The following is a 24331-nucleotide window of genomic DNA, read 5'->3' as shown; positions in this document are numbered from 1 at the left end:
GACTCCTGGCTGCAGCCAGCGCCCCCAGTGACCGTGGTCCGACTGGGCGGGTGAAACCACAGAACTCTGCAACCAGAGATCACACTCCCTCTGCGCCTTTGTCTTTCTTGGCCTCAGCTCATCCGAAGCTTTGTCTTTGGAAAACCAACAGAGCCCTCTGCCAGAAAGGTCTGCTCGACTGTCTTGTTGCTTCAGCTGTTTGCAAGGCGCTCTTGCGGGCTGCTTGGCCACGGGGGGCCCACGGGGAGCCAGGGTCAGGTGATGGGCAGCCGGCCCGGGTGTGCAGCCTGCAGAGCACATCTTCAGGGCAGCTCCTCCTTTCCAAGGCCCACAGCCCGCCTGTGAGTCGTTTCCGTGATGAGTACCCTTCCCCATCAGCAAGCCCGGAACCCAAAGGGAGGCCAGACGTTAGCAGGCCCAGCGGCCTTGCTTTATGGCGGGGTCGTGGAAAAGAGCACAGACCATCGCAGAGCTGATTGGCAGCCGGAGCTCCTGAGGACAAGGGCGGGGTTGGTGCTGTGCTCGGCAAAATCTATCCCAGTCAGCTCAGATGGCCCTTCCTTGGGCGTGTTATGTTGAGTAAGGTGGTTGATTACCTTCCAGCCCAGTGGAAGGAGGGGTGAAGGCTTTATTTGTCAAATGCTCCCCCTTCTTCCTAAGCCCCCAGAAGTGCTCCTTGACTGTCCACTCTCCCTTCTTTTATTTATTTGGCTGCGTCGGGTCTTAGTTGCAGCGTGTGGGCTCTCTAGTTGTGGCACATGGGCCTAGTCGCCCCGCGGCTTGTGGGATCTTAGTTCCCCGACCAGGGATCGAACCCGTGTCCCCTGCATTGGGAGGCAGATTCTTAACCACTGGACCACCAGGGAAGTCCCCACTCTCCCTTCTGAGATGGGGAGTGTGATGTGTAAAGAAAGTTTGGGAAAGTAACCTCAGATAAGACACTGAGCCGGTAGTCTTTAAAAAAAGAGCTTTAAAAAAGATCTTGGCTGTATCTTCAAGTTCACTAATCTTTTCACCTACAATGTTCAGTCTAGTATTAATCCCACCCAGTATATTTATCACCTCAGGCAGTTCATCTTTAGAAGTTTGTTTTGGGTCTTTTTTAAAAAAAAAAAAAAAAAAAAGCAAGCACAACGACCCAGCCTTATTGAAGTAGGATCGACAAATAAAAATTATATACAACGTGATGTTTTGATATACATATACATTATAAAATGACCACAATCAAGCTAATTTAACACACCCGTCACCTTACATAGTTACCTTATAAATTTTTTTGGTAGTGGAAACATTGAAGATCTACTTTCTTTGCAAAATTTCAACTACGTAATACAGTTTTACGAACTCTAGTCACCATGCTATACATTAGATCCAGTCACCGTGCTATACATTAGATCCCCAGAAGTGATTGATTCTTTTTTTTTTTTAATATTTATTTATTTATTTGGCTGTGCCGGGTCTTAGTTGCAGCACGTGGGATCTTTGTTGCCCCGTGTGAGATATTCGTTGCGGCACGTGGGATCTTTAGTTGTGGCATGCGAACTCTTAGCTGTGGCAGGCATGTGGGATCTAGTTCCCTGACCGGGGATCGAACCTGGGCCCCTTACATTGGAAGCAGAGTCTTAGCCACTGGACTGCCAGGGAAGTCCCAGAAGCGATTGATTCTATGTAACTGGTTGTTTGTACTTTAACAAACTCCCTTCCATCTCCCGCACCCGCCGGCCTCTGGCAACCGTCGTTCTCTCTGCTCTTGTGAGCGCTACTTTTTTAGATTCCACATGTGAGTGAGATCATGTGGTATTTGTCTTTCTGTGCCTGGCTTGTTTCACCTCACATGGTATCCGCCAGGTTCATCCAGGTTGTTATGAGTGGAGACAAATTTCCTTCTTTTTTTAAGGCCCAATAATTCCGTTATGTGTGTACAGTGCACACAGCGCATTTTCTTTACCTATTCACCCATTTCTGGGTACTTGGGCTATTGTGAATAATGCTACAATAAACATGGGGGTGCCAGTAGCTCTTCAAGATATTAATTTCATTTCCTTTGGATATATACCCAGAAGTGGGATTGCTGGATCATATGGTTGGTCTATTTTTAATCTGAGGAACCTCCATACTGTTTTCCATAATATCAGCTTGGATCTTAATCAAGGTCCGTGGCGTGAAGTCCATTCTTTGAATGTCTGACTTGCTTTTTCCCTTTAGTTAAAAACAATAAGTGGGGAAAGGATTAAATGTCTCCCTGGAGGTGTGGGCGTGAAGGCTAGGGCAATGGTGTACTGGCTAAATTAGCTTATTTCCATATGCCATAAAAATTTTAAGTATTAATGATTCTCTTTGAAAACCTCAGAGGAATGTTTTATCCACAGAATTCTTAAGAAAAACAATCTGTTTACTTATGTTCCCACCTTAATTTTAACTTCCTTCTTAAGTGGTTTTTTTCTCCCCCCCCCCGCCCCCCCCCCCCGCCCCGCCCCGGGCCGTTTTGTGTTGGGTCATTCTGAACTGGATTATGGGTGAAGAATGAGGCCGCTCTAGCGTTCCAAGCTAAGTAGCTTTAGGAAGAAAAGCTTCCTGCAACTGTTGCTCATGGTCAGAAGCCAGTAGAATAAGGCAGGTCAACAAGTGTTTGTTAGGCACCCTGCTTGTGCAAAGCCTCTTTCTTCTAGAAAGGGAGAAGTCTTTGGGGCCTCAAGATCAACAAATACCAGTTGAATCTAATTGAGTTTGAAATAATAACTTTCCTTTTGGAAAACAGAAGAATTTGCGTTGCTGAACAATTGATTCATTGCCCTCCAGATGACCATGACTGTTGACTCGGAATTCCTTTTATTTTGATTAAGTGCATAGCTGCCTATCCTTTTGAGTTTATCTGCATCTTCCAGAACTTACATACCTCCAACCACTCCCATCCATCTGGGTTGGCTGGCCGGCTTGGTCGGCTGTGCATTCCTTCCTCAAGGGCAGGGATACACAACTGGAAATGGCATCTGTCGTAACCCCAGCCCTGCTAGCACCTTTATATATTAGTATTACTGTTATTTTTTGAAGAATGCGACTGTTCATTCATTCATTTATTTATTTAGTTGTGCTGCGTCTTAGTTGCGGCAGGCGGGCTCCTTAGTTGTGGCTGGCGGCCTCCTTAGTTGTGGAATGCGAACTCTTAGTTGCAGCATGAATGTGGGATCTAGATCCCTGACTGGGGATTGAACCTGGACCCCCTGCATCGGGAGGGCGGTGTCTTAACCACTGCACCACCAGGGAAGTCCCGCATCTTTGTATATTATAATAACTTGGTTCTCCTTTAATGGGTTGGGTGTTCCACGGAGGTTTTTAAAATCTGATCCAGAATTTCAAGTCTCTGTCTCCTTACTAGCCTAGTCAGTTTAGGGCTTTTAGGTGAACTAGGGGTAAAATATGGTTTTCTTTATTCTGTGTTTCCATTTGCAACCTGCAGTTGAAAGCATAGCCTTCCATTTCTGTCTTTCAGAACTCAACCTGATTTATTGTTTTGTGTTTTTCCACTGAAGCTGAATCACCTCTCGTTAGGTCTCTAGTTAGGTTAAGTATCAGTCACAGGTTAATCACCTCCAGTTACGTTAGTTTTCTTCTCGGACCAGAATCTGGATATTTTTAACTAAGCATTCTTGCTACTCAAAATGTAATCTAAGGGCTACGTTAGAAATACAGACCCCAGGTCCCAGCCTCACCTACTGAATCTACATTTTAATAAAATCTCCAGCTGATTTGTATGTACATCTAAATGTGAAAAGCACCGGTTGAGCATGTCTTAAGATTTTCTTATTAAAAATTACATTGTCGGGGGCTTCCCTGGTGGTGCAGTGGTTGAGAGTCCGCCTGCTGAAGCAGGGGACACGGGTTCATGCCCCGGTCCGGGAAGATCCCACGTGCCGCGGAGCGGCTGGGCCCGGGAGCCGTGGCCGCTGAGACTGCACGTCCGGACCCTGTGCTCCGCAACGGGAGAGGCCACAGCAGTGAGAGGCCCGTGTATCGCAAAAAAAAAAAAAAAATTACATTGTCAAGATATAAAGGGACACATTTCCGTTAAACATTTTTTGGACATTTTTTCCTAACATTTTATTATGAAACATTTCAAACATACAGCAAAATGGAAGGAGTTCTACAGTGAGCTCCCTAGACTGTCCACCTAGATTCTACCACTAACTGATTTTTTTTCTTTTCCTTTTCTTCCCAATTAATTTCTATCAAGAATTTTGTATAGAGGGACTTCCCTGGTGGCCCAGTGTTTAAGACTCCCAGCTCCCACTGCAGGGGGCCTGTGTTCAATCCCTGGTACAGGTACTAAGATCCCTCATGCCACACGGTGTGGCAAAAAAGCAAAAACAAAAACAGACTGCTCCTTTATTGGCGAATTCCCTGGCGGTCCAGTGGTTAGGACTCGGCGCTCTCACTGCCGAGGGCCCAGGTTCAATCCCTGGCCAGGGGACTAAGGTGCGGCCAAAAAGAAAAAAAAAGAATTTTATATAGAAATGCTAGTTTACAGCATGACTGTTAGAAAGAATCATGTCTTGGTAATAAGGTAATAAGGGTCTCACCCTTTCTTCTAGAATCCCTGTGGGTTTTGACAAGGTCGCGCTTAGTTTGGGAATTTCTTGTGAATCAGAGAAGCACAGTGAGGTAGGAGGTGGGGTGCACTGGCATTTCACAGAGTGCTGCGGTGCTGGTCCTTTTGCCCCTCCACCCGGAACACGGGGCCTCGGTGTATGCCCCTCTATACGGTGAGCGGGTTGTGAGAGATCATCTCTACTGTTGCTTCCAACCCTGTAATTATAGGTCTGTTGCAAATATTAGCATCACTATTTCTCCGGTGGAGAAAGCGATGAACCCGTTCAGTAGTCGAATAAGAAGGAAAACATCTGTCGGCATGGAAAAGTGATTATTTCCTAAGCTACTGAGTAAAACACAGCTGCACCGGCAGTTTTAACTCTGTTTTCTCGTCAATTTCTGTTCTTTCAGGAAACCTTACAGACACATGAAGCCTTCAACCATCTGGAACTCAGAAACTCGACTGGGACTGACTGTGGCTTCTAGACCGTCCAGGTGTTCTGCAGATGTGAAAATTTATCCCGCACTCACCAGCTGGAGCCCCGAATAGATGCAAGGCTCGAGCTCCGGCTCTCACGTCTCTGAGCACAGAGGGGTCATTTCCTAAGTGGCCAAAGAGCAGTTGTTGACACTGAGGTCTGATTGCCACACAAGACCCGTCACCTTACGGGGCTGCGCTGGAGAAAGTCAAGTTCAGGGTTGTGAGTTTCCCGACTCTCGTGAATTAGGATTCCAGACGCGGGCCTCATTTCTGTAGCACCCACCATCCCTGTAGGCATCACCACCACCACCATCACCACCAGTATCTTCTTGGAAACTCCACCACTGCATCACTGCACACAGTTGGAAACCTCCCCTGATCGCCATGGCCTGGCCTTTCCTAAAGGTTTTGTTGGTGGGGGTGAGTTTCCTGGGATGTCTTTATCCTCTCGTGGATTTTAGCTTCAGTGGGGAAACAAGAGAACAGAAACCGAATTTCGTGATCATTCTGGCAGATGACATGGGGTGGGGTGACCTGGGAGCAAACTGGGCGGAAACGAAGGACACTGCCAACCTTGATAAGATGGCTGCAGAAGGAATGAGGTGAGTCTGAGATGTCAAGCCAGCATCTCTTTGGATATTTCATCCTGACTCTTTTGTGGGGAGGGGGCCGCATAAAGCACTTAAAGAGCAATTGACGGGTCCATGTTGATGTAATTAATTGATTGATGAGTTTAGTTTGAAGCCAGTACAGCATCATGAAGGAGTCCATCCATCCATCCATCCATCTGTCCATTCGATAACTGTTCTTTTTTTGGCCATGCTGCACGGCTTGTTGGGATCTTAGTTCCCTGGTCAGGGATCGAACCTGGGGCCCCAGCAATGAGAGCACTGAGTCCTAACTGCTGGACTGCCAGGGAATTCTGATAACGCTTATTTTGTGAGTGTCTGTGTGTGTGTGTGTGTGTGTGTGTGTGTGTGTGTGTGTGTGTGTGTGTGTGTGTGTGTGTGTGTATTAGGAGCTGGGAACACAAAGGTGAACAAATAACAATCCTTGCCCTCAAGCTCTCGTAGTGGAGACAGGTTGAAAGGAAAGTACAGATTACAATCTAGTCCGAGAGGCTGCATCAGGAATTTTTGGAGTCTGTGGGGAGGGTGTGGACCCCAGCCTGGGGGTTTAAGGGAGAAGGTGCCCTTGAAGAGTGACTGAAAGTCAGTGGGGCGCATGAAGGCCAAAGGACTTACTTATCTGTGAGCGGACAAGACTTACTGGTCCATTTAAGGCGCACTTAACGCTAAGGGACCACAAAAGGGGAGGAGGTGTATACCTGAACTGGCCAAAGTTTTATGAATATTTTAGATCGGTTTTCTTCTTGGGCTGACGTTGATCTGACTGGCCCGCTCAGATCCCACCTGCCTGGGTTAAACCCCTCCTGTTGGCTCCGTGGGAATCATCCCAACCAGCTGGTTAGGACAACACATGGGGTGTCTCTGGAGTTTCAGCCACTTGCATCCTTAAGCCGGGAGCTTTCCCCTGAGACAGGGACCCTTGGTGTCCCTGCGTCTGGTCTCACCCTCTCCAATCCATCCTCCTCACCTCAGCCAAGGTGAACTTTCTAGAAACACTTCTCTGCTTCCAATCCCTCAAAGGCATTTGGTGACCCTAAGAACAAAATCCAAACTGCGAAGAGCAGTGTACAAGCCCGGCCCGTCCTCTGCACCGGCCCCTCCTGTCTGACTCCTTCCTCAGCTGTTGCCTCCCTCTGTTTGGGCCTCACCTATGTGATGAGTTCTTCTTCTTCTTTTTTTTTTTTAAATTTAATTTTTATTTTATATATATTAGAGTTGATTTACAATGTGGTGTTAATCTCAGGTGTGCAGCAAAGTGATTCAGTTACACATATACCCACTCTTTTTCAGATTCTTTTCCTGCACAGGTTCTTACAGAACATTGAGCAGAGTTCCCTGTGCTGTACGGTAGGTCCTTGCTGGTTACCTATCACATCGATACATATAGTGATTAGTGCTTCTTGATGCACTTTCCACCACTCCTGTTTTAGTCTCTACTCACCATCTGGTTCCTAATTCCACATGAGGTCCTCAGGAACCCTTTCTTGGATGCCTCAGGTGTACCTTTGCTGCTCTCCATGGTGACTGCGTAACCACCTGTGTTGGGTTCAATAGCGTCACCCCCAAATTCATGTCTACGCAGAGGCTCAGAACGTGGCCTTATTTGGAAATAGGGTCCTTGCAAATGTCATTAGTTAAAGACCTCTGTGATATCCTACTTGATTTAGAGTGGTCCTAAATCCAATGACCGGTGTCCTCGTAAGAAGAGGAGGGGACACAGAGGGACGTGCAGCAGAGAAGGTGACGTGAAGATGGGGGCAGAGGACGGGGTGATGTGCCTGTAAGCCAAAGACACCACCAGGAGCTGGAGGGAGGCCTGGGACGGACTCTTCCTCTGAGCCTCCGGAAGGAACCAACCCTGCTGCCGTCTTGGTTCCAGACTTCTCGCCTCCTGAATTGTGGGAGAATACATTTCTATCATTGTAAGCCAGCCAGCTTGTGGTAATTTGTTACGGCAGCCACAGGAAATTATACCCTCTGCCCTTCGAGCTCTGGGCTTCAGGAAGAAACATGCCTTGTCTCTTCTTCCACCCTTGTATTCCTCGCACGGTGCCCGGCAGCTAGTTGGCCATATTCAGAAGTATTTGTTTGTCCGTAAATGGGCTTCAGGGGTTCAGGGTGCTTTGAAATGTCACCCCAAATTTTGCACGTCAAATTTTTTTCTTCTCCCTAGGGTTGAGGGTTAATGCAGAGCGTTCAACAGATCCTCAAAGGAAACTGGGTTGCCAAGTGCTTAAGAACTTCTGCTTTTCGTGTCGAGGGTTTGTGGGGAAATATCTGGCCCGTTATTTAAACCGAGATTTTGTGAGCCTCGGGATTCTTCTCATGAGCTGTCCCCACCAGCACGCTGTCAGCCTGAGCGGAAGGGGCATCTCGGGGACCAGAGGCAAATACAGTTGGGGTGGGCTCTGCTACTTTTTCCTCCCTTGGATGAAAGTATTCTCTCCATCGGAGCCTCGTGACAGTGGCCAGGCAGACAGCCCTCTGGCCCAAGGTTGACGGCTTTTCACTCTGTGCTTTGTTGACAGGAAAGCAAGCTTCCTGTGAGGCCAGGGATTGATTCATCACCGGCTTTTCCCTGACTACTCACCGCCAGTGGGGAACCATGACTTTCAGAAAGAATGCTTATTGCCAAACAGGGGCTAAGGGTGAATTGAGAAACTATCTTTTCTATTGTCTCCCTTTTATGAGTGTGCTCATTTCCTAGGACTACTGCAGCAAATTACTACAGATTAGGTGGCCTGTGTGAAAAAGAATGAAATATTGGGACTTCCCTGGCGGTCCAGTGGTTAAGATTCCGTGCTCCCACTGCAGGGGGTGCAGGTTCGATCCCTGGTCAGGGAACTAAGATCCCACATGCTGCACATGTGGGATCTTATTTCCCACGTGTGGGGAAAAACAAAAAAAAAGAATGAAATAGTGCCATTTGCAGCAACATGGGTGGACCTACAGATGATCATACTAAGTGAAGTAAGCCAGACAGAGAAAGACAAATACCATATGCTGTCACTTACATGTGGGATCGAAAATATGACACAAATGAACTTATGAACAGACTCACAGACGTAGAGAACAGACTTGTGGTTGCCAAGGGGGAGGGGAGGTGGGGGAGGGATGGATTTGGAGTTGGGATGAGCAGATGGAAACTATTATATATAGGATGGATAAGCAGCAAGGTCCTACTGTATAGCACAGGGAACTGTATTCAGTATCCTGGGAATAACCATGATGGAAAAGAATGTATATATGTATAACTGAATCACTTTGCTGTACACCTGAAACTAGCACAACATAGTCAATCAACTAGAATTATAAGAAAAATTAGTGGCCTCAAATAGGCCACTAGTCATATTTATCCTCTCAGAGTTCAGAGGCGGGAAGTCCTAAATCGAGGCACTGGTGGGGCTGGTCCTGCTGGAGGCTCAGGAGGGGAGTCCGTTCCAGGCGTCTCTCCTGGTTTCTGGTGACTGCCAGCAGCCCTTGGTTTGCAGCCTCACCCCTGCATTGTCCACCTCCACAGTTCACATACCTCCCTGCGTGTGTGTCTAAACCTCCCTATTCTTGTAAGGACACCAGTCATTGGCGTTAAGGCCCATCTTAATCCAGTATGACCTCATCTCAACTCGATTACGTCTGAAAAGACCCTATTTCCAAATAAAGTCACGTTCACAGGTTCTGGAATGACATGAAATCTGGGGGGACACGATTCAACCCAGAGACATTACTGCTACACATGTAATTTGTACTACAGCCATAATACTATGATTAGCCATTATACTACGCATATCTGTGCCTCTGCTCCTAACATAATCTGAAACGCAGCACCTACTCACGAGATGCTTGTTGCTTTGAAGATTAAGCATCCTGCTTAAGAGGGCAGGCCCTGGTGCCGCATGGCTTGGGTTCAAATCCCAGCTCTAATATTTCCACCTGTATGACCCTGGACGGGCCACCTCATTCCTCGGAGGTTTGCTTTCATCTTCTGCAGGGGGGCCAATGGTAGCACCCACCTCATAGGATGTTGTGAGGGTTAAATGAGGAATTAGCTATGTAAGCATTAGCACAGAGCCTGGCACACCGTAGACGCAGATAAATGTTAGCTATGGTCATTTTTGTTATTGTTATGAGAAAGCAATATCCATCTGAATTGTCAGTGTGAATTTGCTACTCTGCCTACGGAAAGGTCTAAGTGATACAACTCATGGAAGGAGGAACGGGGTCCAGGGATAAACCCCAGTAAACCTCTACGTGGCCCGTGCACGCCGGGCCAACAGCTGTATTTGAATCAACCCAACAGCTGTGACAGTAACTAACCCTTACCAGTACTTGCAAGGCCCCAGGCTCTGGGCATCGCCCAGTTCAATTCACGCTACCACCTGATGCTTCTCTTCTTTCACAGATGAGGAAATCAAGGTAGTAACTCGCCCAGAGTTAGCGAGCGGCTGCATCAACGTGCTCTCACTCTAGAGCCTTATCGTTCAGGGCTGGGAAGCAGAGGTGAATTTGCCAAGAGTGTCCTTCAAGGCCTGGGCTGGCTTTGCCACGAAGAGGGAAGGGGGCCGTCGAAGGAGGCGCACATTAGAGTCTCGATAGTTCTCGTCCCTCTGGAGCTGACAGAGGACCTCTGTGCCGTGAAGGGGGAAGAAGCAACTGAGAGGTGTGGTTGAGATGTCGGTCATCGACGCAGCTGTTGGACAGGAGGCTCCACCGGCCGAGCACGTGTGGTTGCCAAGGCTGCAGACGCCTGCGATCTCCCCCGTGCTGGCTCTGACTGCATCTCCAAGCCCCTCCCCACGTTCCGTCTGCCTCATGGCCTTTGCACTGGCCGTTCCTTCCCTGTTCCTGGCAAGCTCTCCCCTCAGGCTCTGAGTGGCCGGTCAGTCTCGGCTCCAGTGTCGCATCCTGGAGGAGGCCTCTCTGACCTCCCTAACCCCTCACCAAGCGCGTCTCTCACTTTTTCTCCTGATTTGTTTCCATGACCCGTATCACCGCCGACACGATCTTTGTTTACTTCTTTATTGCCTGTCTCTCATCCTGGAATGTCAGCTCCCTAGAGGAGCTGTCTAATCTGTCTTGTTCATGGCTCCAGTGCTTAAAACAATGCCTGGAGCATGGTAGCTGCTCAACAAAATCTGTGTGCCTGGGTTCGGACTTCTGGAGGCAGAGGCGAGTTAACCGTAGCGGGACTTGGAATCAGGCTGCCTGACTCTGTCACTTACTAGCTCTGGGGCACCAGGCTCGTGAGTAAACTTTGCCGGGCCTCAGTCTGGCCATCTCTAAGATGGAACAGTAGTGGCATCATCGTGGGTCATTTTGGGGAGGAAATGGGTTAAGTCATGTAAGACAGCAGCAGGTCCCTGGTAGGTGTGAGCTCTTGTGTTTCCCCTGAACCTCTGGCTCTGCTGCCCTGCTCTCCTGCCATCCCCCTCCCTTGGCTGGAGGGTCAAGCATGTTGGCTCAGCTTTTGTTCCAGAAGCTCCTCCCTCTGTCTGTGCTGGGCCCTCATCCTTCCCCAAGCTGGGCCGTGAGACTCCGCTGTCCTCTCGGAATCTGCTCGATTCTGCTCATTCCTCCACCAAGTCCCCAAGTCACTTTTCTTCCTTCCTCCCTTCTTCCCTTCCTTCCTTCCTGCCACGTGGCATGTGGGATCTTAGTTCCCGGACCAGGGATTGAACCCGGGGTCCCAGCAGTGAGAGCGCCGAGTCCTAACCACTGGACCACCAGGGGAGTCCCCATTCGTGTTTTTTTCCATCTGACTATGGTCGATGCAATTTGCCAATTTTGTGGTCAGAAGAGGCACCGTTCACAACATAATTATGATGTCCTCATGGCTGCAAGAAAAAGGAATCCTTGGGGAAAGAAAAGCAAAATTTGGGACTTCCTGGGCGGTTCTGTGGTTAGGACTCTGAGCTCTCACTGGTGGGGCCCCGGGTTCAATCCCTGGTCCGGGAACTAAGATCCCACAAGGTGCGTGGTGCGGCCGGGGGAAAAAGAAGGAACATTTTCAGAGCCTTGATTTTGGTGTCCCTTTTCAGACTTCCTAAACTCCAGTTCCATAGAGAGAAAATAGGGATTGCGGCCTAAGACCCCATGACCTTGAACTCATTTCCAGCAGCTCAGACCAAAGAGCGTCCACATCACATATCACGTGGGGGAAACTGGGGCCCAGAGAGAAATGAAGTGTTTTTACTGTTACAGTCAGCTCTCTGACATGCGGGTGCAGGTTATCCAGCTTGCGGATTCACCACGTTAAGCAATTTATGATGATGATAAACAACTTTTTTCTTGACCAGCATTTTTTGGGATCCACTTTAATGAGGTCTGGTTTACATATGATCAAATGCCATTTTATTTTCTTTTAGAAAAAGAAAATTATTTATTTATTTTATTTTTGGCTGCATTGGATCTTAGTTGTGGCACATGGGATCTTTGTTGCGACATGCGGGATCTTTCATTGTGGTGCTTGGGCTCTTCACTGTGGTGTTCGGGCTACTCTATAGTCGAGGCGGGCGGGCTCAGTATTTGTGGCACGGGCTTCATTGCCCCGCAGCATGTGGGATCTTAGTTCCCGGACCGGGGATCGAACCCACGTGCCCTGCATTGCAAGGCGGATTCTTAACCACCGGACCACTGGGGAAGTCCCAAATGGCCCCATTTTAAAAATACATTTTGGTGAGGTTTTTTTTTTTCTTTTTAATTTATTTTTTATTGACGTAGAGTTGATTTACAATGTTGTGTTAATTTCTGCTGCACAGCAAAGTGATTCACTTATACATATATGCATTCTTTTTCATTTTCTTTTCCATTATGGCTTATCACAGGATACTGAATATAGTGCCCTGTGCTCTACGGTAGGACCTTGTTGTTTCTCCATCCTGTATATAACAGTTTGCACTTGCTAATCCCAAACTCCCAATCCATCCCTCCCCCATCACCCCCCGGCCCCCTGCCTTGGCAACCACCAGCCTATTCTCTATGTCCCTGATTCTGTTTCTGTTTCATAGATACGTTCATCTGTGTCATATTTTAGGTTCCATGTATAAGTGATATCATATGGTATTTGTCTTTCTCTTTCTGACTTAACTTCACGTAGTATGATAATCTCTAGTTGCATCCATGTTGCTGCAAATGGCATTATGTCGTTCTTTTTTTTGGCTGAGTAGTATTCCATCGTATACATGTACCACATCTTCTTTATCCATTCATCTGTCGATGGACATTTAGGTTGTTTCCATGTCTTGGCTATTGTAAATAGTGCTGCAGTGAACACTGGGGCACATGTGTCTTTTTGAATTATGGTTTTCTCTGGGTATGTGCCCAGGAGTGGGATTGCTGGATCATATGGTAGTTCTATTTTTAGTTTTCTGAGGAACCTCCATACTGTTTTCCACAGTGGCTGCACCAACTTAGATTCCCACCAAGAGAACGGTAAACAATTTATTTGTGAAAAACATGAAAGCTGCCGCGTCTCTTTCTCAGGGGGCATCGCTGTTTGGGGCTCCCTGTGTCCAGAGATGGCCCACATGTGCACTGCGGGGCAGCAAGGCCTCCTGCCATTGTCAGTAGGTTCAACAGCCAGCGTGTCTTGCCTTTGACATTGTGGGCTCCCGTTTTGCCAGTGTCCTGTGCAAATCTGAGCTGGGCAGTGCTGTTGAACATTTGCAAGTTTAAAAATGATATGATAACCAGAAGAAAATCGAAATGTTGGAATTTCAGTGAAAATGCCAGGGACTTCGTATCCCACTAAAACCTAAACTTTTCAAGCACTTAGAAAACTTGCATCACAATAGGGGTTAGAGGAGTGAACTGCTCATACTTTTAAAAAGAGAAAAGGACAAATACCTTTCACGGGCATCTCAGCCAGCATTTCAAGTGGTCTGAACAATGTTTAAATCTCTACGGGAACCCAGTGGATGAGCTTGATTATGCAGCACTAGTTTGGGTCTTGCCCACTGAGCATGCAGGGAAAGGCTGGTGCTAGTTTTGAAACAGGAGGGTAGCGCAAAACCTCTGAAAGAATGACATAGTCCGAGGACAGGACATAAACTGATTAGAACCAAATGGGTCCAAGGTGGCAGACAAGTCGACTTCCACTAGACCTTGAGCCTCAGTATACACTCACCGTAACACATCAGCAAGCTAAATGACACACCCACAGGCGCCAGGACAGTTCCAAGGCCCACCATAAAGGTCAAAAAGTGGGCAGTGGCCCAATTCCTGGAAATCCCCACCCCTTCCCCAAAATAGCTGGAATTCTCCCTCTCATTAGCCTATGAAATGACCCACCCCTATAAAACCTGACAACCCCACACCCTGGGGCTGCTCCTGCCTTCTGAGATGGCCCACGCTCTGTCTTTGGAGTGTGTTTCTCTCTAAATAAACCCACTTCTTCTTACCTTGTCTCTCACTCCAGAACCTGAGCTTCATTAAGTCCTGAGACCAGGTGTGTGATCTCAGTTAAAAGAACGTGGTTCAAGCCCCAGTGTGAGTTGCCTGGTTTCAGTTTCACCTGTGATGAGCAAGCACCGTATTTCTTGAAAATTCTTGGGTTGAGAAGTAACTTGAATAAGTCTCCTGGCTGGGTGACTGGATTCAAGCAGTGACTTAGGCTGTCCAGACTGGGGTTTGAGGACCTGAGTGGTTATGAGCCATAGGTGTCTTGGAGGGAAAAGGATGACCAGTGACAATGAGACAGCAGTGACCCCACCAGCTAAGCCCAGATACTGTCCACTCACTTAAATTGTCTGCCAGGCTGGCTCAGAAATGAAGTTGGCAGTGTATCGCTTCTTTTTTAACTTTATTTTTCTTTTTTCTTCCAGTATTATTGAGATACAGCACTGTATATGTTTAAGGCATACAGCATAATGATTTGACTTACACACGTCATGAAATGACCGCAGTAAGTTTAGTGAATATCCAGCATCTCGCAGAGATACAACATTAAAAAAATAGAAGAACATTTTTTTCTTTGTGACGAGAACTCAGGATTTTACTCTCTCAAGATACATAACATATGTGACGCACAGCAGTGTTAATTATATTGATCATGTTGTACATTATATTCCTGGCACTTACTTATCTTATAGCTGGAAGTTTGTGCCTTTTGACCCCGTCTTTCAATCTTTGGCACACACTCCCTCCGCCCTGTAACCACAAATCTGATCTATTTTCTCTGAGTTTGCTTTCGAAGTACAATTGTTACCGAATGCAAGTTTGTGCGCCCGATGCCCAGTGAGGCCAAGCCAACCAAAAAGTTCATATGCCCGAGACACAGGGAGGCCAAACCAACTGAAAAGTCAGAGTTTGGAGCAGAAAAAGGGTTGTCGCAGGGCCAAGCAAGGAGAACGGGCGGCTCGTGCTCAAAAAGCCCGAATTCCCTGACGGTTCTGGGGGAGAAGTTTTCATAGGCAAAATTCGGGATGAGGGCTGCAGGGTGTGTGGCTTTCTTCTGATTGGTTGGTGTTGAGGTAACAGGGCAGGGCTCCAGGGGTCTGGTGCTCAGCCTGAAGTTGGCTGGGTGGGGGAGTTCCTACAGAAGAACTCAAAGATATATTGTTATGTGTATTCTTTGAGGGGGAACCAGGACCTGCCCCAAGGCTGGACTACACTTTCTTAAGTGCCCCTCCCTTGCTTCTGCATCCCCTCCCTTCCCTGATTAACAGCTATTTGAATCCGACCTTTGGAACTCAGGGAAGGTCAAGGAGGCTGGATGAAGCCTATTTCCTACAAACAAGAAATGGGGGAACATGGAAAGGCTTTTGTGCCCAGGAGTGCCCCACAGGTTCCTGCTTGTTTTCGTAATTCACCTACAAGGCTATGTTATTTCCTGGTGCACAGCACAGCGATTTGCTATTTCTATACATATCAAAATGATCATCATGATAAAGTCTATTTGTCATCTGTCAGCACACAAAGGTGTTACATAGTTAGTGATTGTTCCCCACACTGTACTTTTCATACCTGTGACTCATTTATTTTGTAACTGGAAGTTTGTCCCTCTTAATTTTCCTCACCCATTTCACTCATCCCCTCTCCCCTTGGGCAACAACCTGTTTGTTCTCTGTATCTATGACTCTATTTCCATTTTGTTATGCTTGTTCATTTGTTTTCTTTTTTACATTCCACATATAAGTAAAATCACACAGTAATTGTCTTTTTCTGTCTGACTTACTTCACTGAGTATAATATTGTCTAGGTCCATCCATGTTGCTGCAAATGGCGTTATTTCATTCTTTTTTATGGCTGAGTAATATTCCATGGTGTGTATATACACCACATCTTCTTTATCCATTCATCTGTCGATGGACACTCAGATTGCTTCCATATCTTGGCTATTGTAAATAGTGCTGCAGTGAACATAGGGGTGAAGGTGACAGTATATTGTACATACATTTCCTTCTGTAAATTGATGTGTAATCTGTTAACTGTGTACCTTGATTTCTCTTCCTCCCTGCTTCACGCCTTCTCTGCCCTCATTTTAATTTTGAGTCAAGTCCCTGCAGCACTGAGAGTTCTAGGCAGTGGCTGAGCTTGGAATCAGAGATCAGTGTTCACCCCTGGTAAGTCAGAGGCTCCAGGCGCTTGAGGTGGTTTCTCTAAAGGACCCCGGTGAGGAATGAAGTGAGCTGTCAATGCACTCAAAAGCCGGGTGTGACTTCTTTTTTCAGAATTGACTTTTTGCAGAAATTCACGTACTATGTTACCTCTCAGGACTTTCTCAGCCATTCTGCCGCCTTTGGGATTTTGCAGGAGCCGGGCTGGCGCTGGAAACTGCAGGGGAGTGAGGTCTGGTAGACGCCCCGAGGGCGAGGGCAGAAAGAACTTTCTGAAGGAGACTTATATCAGCAAGAGAAAGACCCTCCCCCCACCATGTCACCCCCTGACAGCTTTGTCCACCCCACCCCCTGACCCCATACAGTAATTCAGGTTTGGGGTGCAGGACCCTCATTAGGGAGAAATCCTCTTGCCTGTGATCTTCACCTCTGAGCGGTTTGCTCTGGGACGTCCCATCCTGTCTTCCCCTTGTAAATGCTCAGCATCACGGGACAGGCAGTTTTGCCTCTTTGTTCTTGGGTGAGTAGGTCAGATAGACATAAAAATCACGTGATGCCCACCTATCCACTGGGGCAAGGTGAAGACCGTGGGTTTTATCCTTGTGTAGCAGACGGGGACGTGCAGGAATGTGATGATCTAGGTCGCAGCCAATCTCAGAGAAGAGGACCTGAGATATTCGCCAGTGAGACCTTGGCGCCAGCCTGCTTCGCAAGTGTCAGTGCAAAATGGCCTGTCCAGTGGCTGCCATTTGTTCTGTTTTTAAGCCTCCCAACTACAGTCATTCAACAACAAATCTCTACTAAGGGCAGGTCATGAGTCACACTGGGAGACCTCATCCAGCTCTGCCCTTAAGAGGGTTACACCCTGGTGGCAAAAAAAAAAGACAGGAAAGCCATCCTTTAGAAAGCAGAGCAGGAACTCCTGACGTCTCTCCCACCCCTGGGGCTTTTATAAGCTGAGTTGGACGTAATTGAATTGACATTCCGGGGGACAGAATTAGCACATTACGAACACATCGGACACAGGCGCAAATGAGAAAGGTCCGTGCTGGGCTTCTCACCTTTTGGGCGATGAAGCTCGGAGCAAGAAGCATGTGAAAGATAGTGCTGTGGGACCGTAGGAAAGAAAGGCCACTTCTCCAGAGGGAAGCCAGGAGGGACTTCATAAAGCTTATTGGTTAGGACCTGAACGCTGAGCCCTTAAGGATGAGTAGGAATTAGCCAGAAGGGGGACGAGAGAGTTTTGTAGGCAGAGGGAAAAGAAAGGGCAAGGACCCAGCATTGAAAGGTGCCCATTCACTCAACAAATATTCCTAGAGGGACTCCACCCCGCAGGCACTGTCCTAGGTGCTGCGGATGCATCCAAACAATAAACAACCCTCACTCTGCGGGGTCTGGCTGGCATTCTAGCGGGAGAGGACAGCTGGGATAGGGCATTTTAAGGCTGGACCCGTGGACTGAGCAGCCGGTGAAGGGCATCCTGTGTGTCCTCAGACGTTCGGGGGGCCCTGAGCGCTGAATTCATCAACTGCATTTGGGATGGACTGCACCACTCGCTAGGCGAGGCCCATGCTGGTGGCTGGAAGGGCTCAGCTCAGGGTTGTGGCAGTGGGCAGAAGTGTCCCATCAGGAGGCCCTGAGATGCCTGTGCGTCCATCTCGTTGTCACATATCTTGTTGGTGTCCTTCCTTGAGAGTGAATGCACACATGTCCACTGCAAGAGTGTGGAAAGGAAAGGGGGGACTTGCCAAGGATTATACCAAGCTCGGCTGGCAGGAACCCTTTTATTGAAAAGAACAAGAGTAGGAGTGGATGGATGGATGGGTGGATAAATGAGTGAATGAGTCAGCAAAACACACCAAGTTGGCTATTTGCTGCCACATTTTCTTTCAGTTTTTTTTGTTTGTGTGTTTTGTTTTGTTTTGTTTTTGCGGTACGCGGGCCTCTCACTGTTGTGGCCTCTCCCGTTGGGGAGCACAGGCTCCGGACACGCAGGCTCGGCGGCCACGGCTCAGGGGCCCAGCCGCTCCGCGGCATGTGGGATCTTCCCGAAATGGGGCACGAACCTGTGTCCCCTGCATCGGCAGGCGGACTCTCAACCACTGCGCCACCAGGGAAGCCTGTTTGTGGTTTTTGTTTGTTTGTGTTTTTTGGCCGTGCAGCTTGAGGGATCCTAGTTCCCCAACCAGGAATCGAACCCGGGCCCCCTGCAGTGGAAGCGTGGAGTTCCAACCACTGGACCACCAGGGAGGTCCCTGCTTGCAGTTTCAAAGGGCCTTCCTGTTGGTTGTCTCAATGGTCTCACTTAACATCCTTCCCATTTAACAGAAGGCAACGTGGAGGCTGAGCTGAGCTGGTCCATCTAAGTCCTACTCCAGCCTTTTCCAGGTCTCACTACCCACCTGTGTCCCTCTGTACGCAAAGGCCTCAGCAGATGATTTTAAAAACCCACTTCCACCTCCAAGCCTTTAAATTATGAATGGAGCACAGACAGCTTTTATTCCAGTCACATAGCAATTTAGAGAGTGGCCACAGCAGGCCTCACCCTTTGTTTTAAATTCCTTATAAATGAAGGCTGGACACGCTTCACTTCGCGACGTTGTATCTCTCTGGGGCTTTCGGGGCGGCGTTTCCTGCGCGTACGTTCCCGGATTCTAATATGCGTAATTGATGCAGTGGCGAGTTGCTTTGGTTTCTGTCTGGCTGTGTCTTAATTTGCGTTGATTTTCCTGTTCACGGGCTGCTGTAATGTCTGGCTCTGTATTTCTAGCTTTGCTTTACAATGTCGTTTCAGACTTTAATTAGGACCCCTGTTGGTGAACTGGTCTGAGCCTACCCAGATAGATTTGGGGAAAAACAAAGGAAGCTTTCCAAAGAGCAAGACCATTTTATTGCTTATTAATTAGTCCCTGCCCAATGCAGGCAGGGGCTGGGAAGGGGGGAGGGTGACACGGAGGTCAGTGCATCGAGCCGTGCGGGGTGTCGGTAGGTATTTTGGAGAAGGAGGTACAGCCAGGGCTCTCTAAAGACTTGGAAGCAAAGGACATAAGATTGTTCCTGAGAGTTAAGCTATGAACTTTAACACACAGTGGGGAAGGAACTGAGCCCTAAAAGCATCAGCTTAAGCGATTATGTGGAAAATGGACTAATATGTGTTTTTTCCAACCAAATGACGGGGGCCTCTCTCTTCAAGTTTTGTTGGTTCATTCACCAGATTTTGCTGGGGCGGCCCTGTCCCGCCAAAGCATTCTGTTTGGGGCTGGAGTTGCCCCTCGAAGCCCCATCCTCGTAGAACCTACAGTCCAGGGAGGAGCTCAGAGTTACATCTTGCCACAGAAATATGCTATAGCTGTTCCAAAAGGATAGCATTAACATGTTCAAGGAGAGACCATGCTTAGCACAGGTGGTAAAAACAGGCAAGCGTGATGGTACCCAAGAAAGGTATTTTTGGCACTGCCCAGGTGTATCAGTCAGCTTGGGCTGCTGTAACAAATACAGCAGTCTGGGTGACTTAAACAACAGACATTTATTTCTCACAGTTCCGGAAGCTGGGAAGTCCAAGGTCAGGGTGCCGGCTGGGTCAGGTTCTGCTGAAGGCCCTCTTCCTGGCTGGCAGAGGGCCATCTTCTCCCTCCATCCTCACGTGGCAGATAGAAAGCTCTGGTCTCTCTTCCTTTTCTTATAAGGACACTGATCTCACCATGGGGGCTCCACCCTCAGGACTTCATATAAAGGGAATCACCTCCCCAAGGCCCCACCTCCAGATACCGTGATACTGGGCAGAAGGGCTTCCACATATGTATTTTTTGGAGGACACAAGCGTTCAGTCAGTAGCACCAGGCAAGAAGAAGTGGTGGTCACAGCCTTTGAGCGTCCCAGACCCACTGGCAAAGGTCAATCCACCGTGAACAGAAGTCCCCTAAGCTTAGCAAACAAAACCTTTTTCTATGACCCATTTGAACTCCCTGTGCGTTCATTAACTCCACACTCCCCAAGGCAAACTTTGGATTCCGATTTCGTGTGCAGCAAGAAGACACACTGACCTTGCTCATGCTCTGGTTCCTCTGTCTGCCCTTGGACGTCATCTGGGAAGTAGGCATTCCGGTGTCCCTCACGAGCTCACGTGGTTTGTGTGGATGTGAGTCAGGCTGTCAGGGTTGGCACCAGCAAGAATGAATCTCAGAACTGTCCCAGCCCAAGACCAGTGACTAGTTTTAAGGTAGTTCCTTCTGTGGCCCAGCCCGGCTGCAGCCAGCCTTCTCCCAGATGGAAAGGGACCTGGGCAGAACATGGTATTCGGGGCGGGCTGGCCTGGGTTCAAGTTCTAGCTCTGTCATTTCCTACGTGTAGGGGTCTACGGTCTTTGATACTGAACAGGGATTAGACAGAGTAAGATGCATGTTCATGCCAGCTGCATGGTCTTGGGAAAGCTACTTACATTCTCTGCTTTACCTTCCTGATCTGTAAAATGGAATTCTGATGATTTGAAATGATATATGTAATATGATTAGGGTGGTAGCCACGTGATAAGTGGTAGCTATTTTTAGTATCCTAAGACAAACATACATAAAGTTAAGGGATATTTATACTGTATTTATTTATTTTTTTATTGAAGTATAGATGATTTACAGTCACTTATATGTGGAATCTAAAATATGGCACAGGGCTTCCCTGGTGGCGCAGTGGTTGAGAGTCCGCCTGCCGATGCAGGGGACGCGGGTTCGTGCCCCGGTCCGGGAGGATCTCACATGCCGCGGAGCGGCTGGGCCCGTGAGCCATGGCCGCTGGGCCTGCGCGTCCGGGGCCTGTGCTCCGCAGCGGGAGGGGCCGCGGCGGTGAGAGGCCCGTGTACCGCAAAACAAAACAAAAAAACGAACAAACAAAAGATAATAAAATAAAATAAAATATGGCACAAATGAACCTATCTACAAAACAGAAACAGACTCACAGACATAGAGAACAGACTGGATATTTATACTTTGTATATATCTGTAGGTCTCAGCTTACATGTAACTTTTCTGAGGAGCACGTGATCCTCAGAGGCCTGTCACATGCTGGGGTTACCCACCTCTGACTCTGAACCATGTGCAGCTTGAGGGCAGAGAATGACCTTGTTCTGTTACCTCTTGCGTTCCAGGCCCCTATCCTGTTTCAGCTACAGTGAGATATAGCCAGGAGTCTGGTTGTAAACAACAGAAGCGCAGCCCTACCAGCCTAAGCACGGAAGGGGCACAGCTTTGGCTCATGGACTAAACTCTGGAGAGACTCGGTCTTCTGTCTGGCCTTCTGAGCCCGTTGACCCATTCTTTCAGGCTCCTGGTTAGGGTGAGAGGTGAGGCCCTTGCCCTTCTGGGATTATATCATTTTAGCTTGAGATTCAAGGTGGGGAGAAAAAGCTATTCCTCTCTGCCTGGTTCAGAAAATGCCAGTTTTGGATTTTGAATAGCCCTGCTCAGGTCGTGGGCCCCATCGTTGAGGAGAGGGCTGTGCTGCTGTGATGGGCCCACGTCGGGGTGTGTGGATGTGAGGGCAGGGGGCCCCACGGAAACCCCTTTTAGTCAGCGCCCGGATACTGTCAGATGAATGTCTACATTCAGGCTGCCAGGAGGGTTCAGGAGCTCCAGAGGTCAGAGTCAAGAGCGATCCTTCCGGGGAATAAGGGAAGACTTTGTGACAATGGAAGGCTTTGAAGGTTAGGTAGGGATTTGGAGGGGCGGGAAGAGAGGCCGGGCCTGCAGGCTGAGATAACAGCCAAGTCGGGGCATCGGGCTGGCGAGCTGCACTTGGGGTGCGGGATGGCAGGGAGGGGGATGGGAAGCGTTCCAGGAGGAAGAGTCCTGTCGGGCTGAACTTCGGGGATTTGTAGGCTGGTATGTTCGTTTCCAGGAGCTGCGGTGACGGAGCACCACAAGCGGAGGGGCTTAAACCAACAGAAATGTGTTCTGCCACACGGTTCTGGAGGCTGGCAGTTAAAGGTCAAGGTGCTGTGGCTGAGCCGCTCCCTCTGAGGCCCTACAAGAAGCTCCTTCCCTCTCCACCGCCTGGTGGCCCCGGCGTTCCGGCGCGTGTGGATCCAGCGCTAGTCTTTGTCTCCTCAGTCACTTGGCCATCTGCCCTCCGAGAGACCTGCAGGTCTCCTCGCTGTGTCTCTCCCCTCTTCTTTTTCTTTTTCTTTTTAATTTTATTGATGTATAGAATAGTGATTCAGTTATACATATATATATATATAATATTCTTTTTCATATTCTTTTCCATCATGGTTTTTTGAATTATTTTATTTATTTATTTTTAAAATTTATTTTTGGCCGCGTTGGGTCTTCGTTGCTGCGCGCGGGCTTTCTCTAGTTGCGGCGAGCGGGGGCTACTCTTCATTGCTGTGCGTGGGCTTCTCATTGCAGTGGCTTCTCTTGTTGCAGAGCATGGGCTCTAGGCATGTGGGCTCAGTAGCTGTGGCTCGTGGGCTCAGTAGTTGTGGCTTGCGGGCTCTAGAGCGCAGGCTCAGTAGTTGTGGTGCACGGGCTTAGTTGCTCCGTGGCATGTGGGATCTTCCCGGACTAGGGCTCGAACCTGTGTCCCCTGCATTAGCAGGCGGATTCTTAACCACTGTGCCACCAGGGAAGCCCCAGTAGTCATTATTATAAGGAACATTTAGGAGTGTGATCTAAGAGGATGTTTGTGCTTTAATCTTGGGAGGAAAAGAAGAGGCTGGGTACAAATGAACGTCTTCTTGGGAGAAAAGTATGAACATTGAAGTGGAGCTCAGTTTGGGATTCCAAGGGTAGCGGTTGCCAGCTACGTGCAACATGCAGAATCCTGGATTTTTGCCCCAGGAATTGAACTCCCCGAGGTCCCAGTATGTGGGCAGCTGGGGATGCTTTGAGAGAAGCCGGTGCCTGGGAAATTACCCAGGGGACCAGCAGCCGATGGACAGAAGGGAGGCTGCACATGCTACTTCCAGCCCCAGGGGACGGAGGGACAGGAAGGAAGTGCTGGTAGGGCTGTGAAGCCGGAGTCGGGGGCCCTGGAGCTCCCTGAGGCTGGAGGGAGGCCTCGCCCAGCACCTGCGGACCCAGCCTGAGCGTTGGAGCACTTTGCTGCCCTGCCCTCATTCTGTCAGATGGAGGCATCGCACGTCTGCTTGAAGAGCATGGCTTCAGGGCCGGGCCAGCGCTTTCAGATGGGCATTGCTGGGACCTCTCGGTGCGTGTCACCACTCTGAATTCACCCATCCTCTGGGACTGAGGCCCAGGTCTCTTTAGCAGAGACTCACCATGTTGTACAAAAGCAAAGAGTACGGTGGCATCACCCTCTCCACGTGCGCTGGGTGGTGCCCACCTCGTGCTGGGCTGAGGACTGAATGGTCAGGAGAGGATGGTCCAGTGGGAGACAGATGCTGCTCTGGTGGTGAACTGCTGAGTAACAAACCATCCCCAAAGTCAGCAGCTCAAAACAACAACCATTTTATCACGTCTCATGATGCCGCGGGTCAGGAATTCAGGCATCTCTCGGTTGGGTGATTCTTTACCTCGTTGTGTTGACCAAGGCGGCTCTGGTGAAATTCAGCAGGCTGATGGCTGCGCTGGGAGGTCCAGGGTGGCCTCACGCACACGTGTGACGTTTAGACGCAGTGGCCTCAGCTGGGGTCATTGGCCGGAGCACCTACAGATGGCCTCTCCAGCTGGGCCGTGTTGGGGGAGTCGATTTCTCACCCAGCGGCTCACAGAGTGTTTTCAGGGAGGAGGTGGAAGCTACCAGTCTCGTGTGGGCTGAGCCCAGAAACTGGTGCAGTGTCACCTTCACATCCTCTGGGGCTCAAAGCACTCACAGCGTCAAGGGCGGGGGGACCTCAGGCCCCGCCTGTCACTGGGAGGCCTATCCACGGATTCGTGGGCATCCGGAAGCTGCCCCAAACAGGAAAACAAAGAATTAGAGTTCAGTGTTGTAAAGGAGATGCCAAAGGCTATATAATCACGTAGAGAAGAGGGGGCCTCGATTCCACGTGGGGTGGGGAGGTGCAGATTGGGGGGTTGGGGGAGGGGAGAGGCAGGGGGGGGGGCCTGGGGGGGAACCTCTGAGGCTTT

General features: G+C 48.9%; 1 protein-coding gene and 1 non-coding gene across 2 annotated transcripts in view; both read left to right on the top strand.

Annotated features, from left to right (window-relative positions):
* The first annotated feature begins 4395 nt into the window (after nucleotides 1-4395).
* On the top strand, nucleotides 4396-4468 carry TRNAE-CUC (transfer RNA glutamic acid (anticodon CUC)). Its single transcript has one exon. It is a non-coding gene; the product is annotated as a tRNA-Glu (tRNA).
* A 527-nt stretch (nucleotides 4469-4995) lies between these two features.
* ARSG (arylsulfatase G) overlaps nucleotides 4996-24331 on the top strand; it is an 86408-nt gene continuing 67072 nt past the window's right edge. Inside the window, exon 1 of the mRNA XM_007455268.1 lies at nucleotides 4996-5670. Within this exon, the coding sequence (XP_007455330.1) occupies nucleotides 5453-5670 (218 nt within the window). The 5' untranslated portion in view covers nucleotides 4996-5452. The remainder of the gene's footprint in view (nucleotides 5671-24331) is intronic.

Source organism: Lipotes vexillifer, unplaced genomic scaffold, assembly GCF_000442215.2.
Source record: "Lipotes vexillifer unplaced genomic scaffold, Lipotes_vexillifer_v1.1 scaffold664, whole genome shotgun sequence".
Taxonomy (NCBI): domain Eukaryota; kingdom Metazoa; phylum Chordata; class Mammalia; order Artiodactyla; family Lipotidae; genus Lipotes; species Lipotes vexillifer.
Note: the sequence above shows the minus strand (reverse complement) of the source record. Positions and strands in the feature narration are given on the sequence as shown.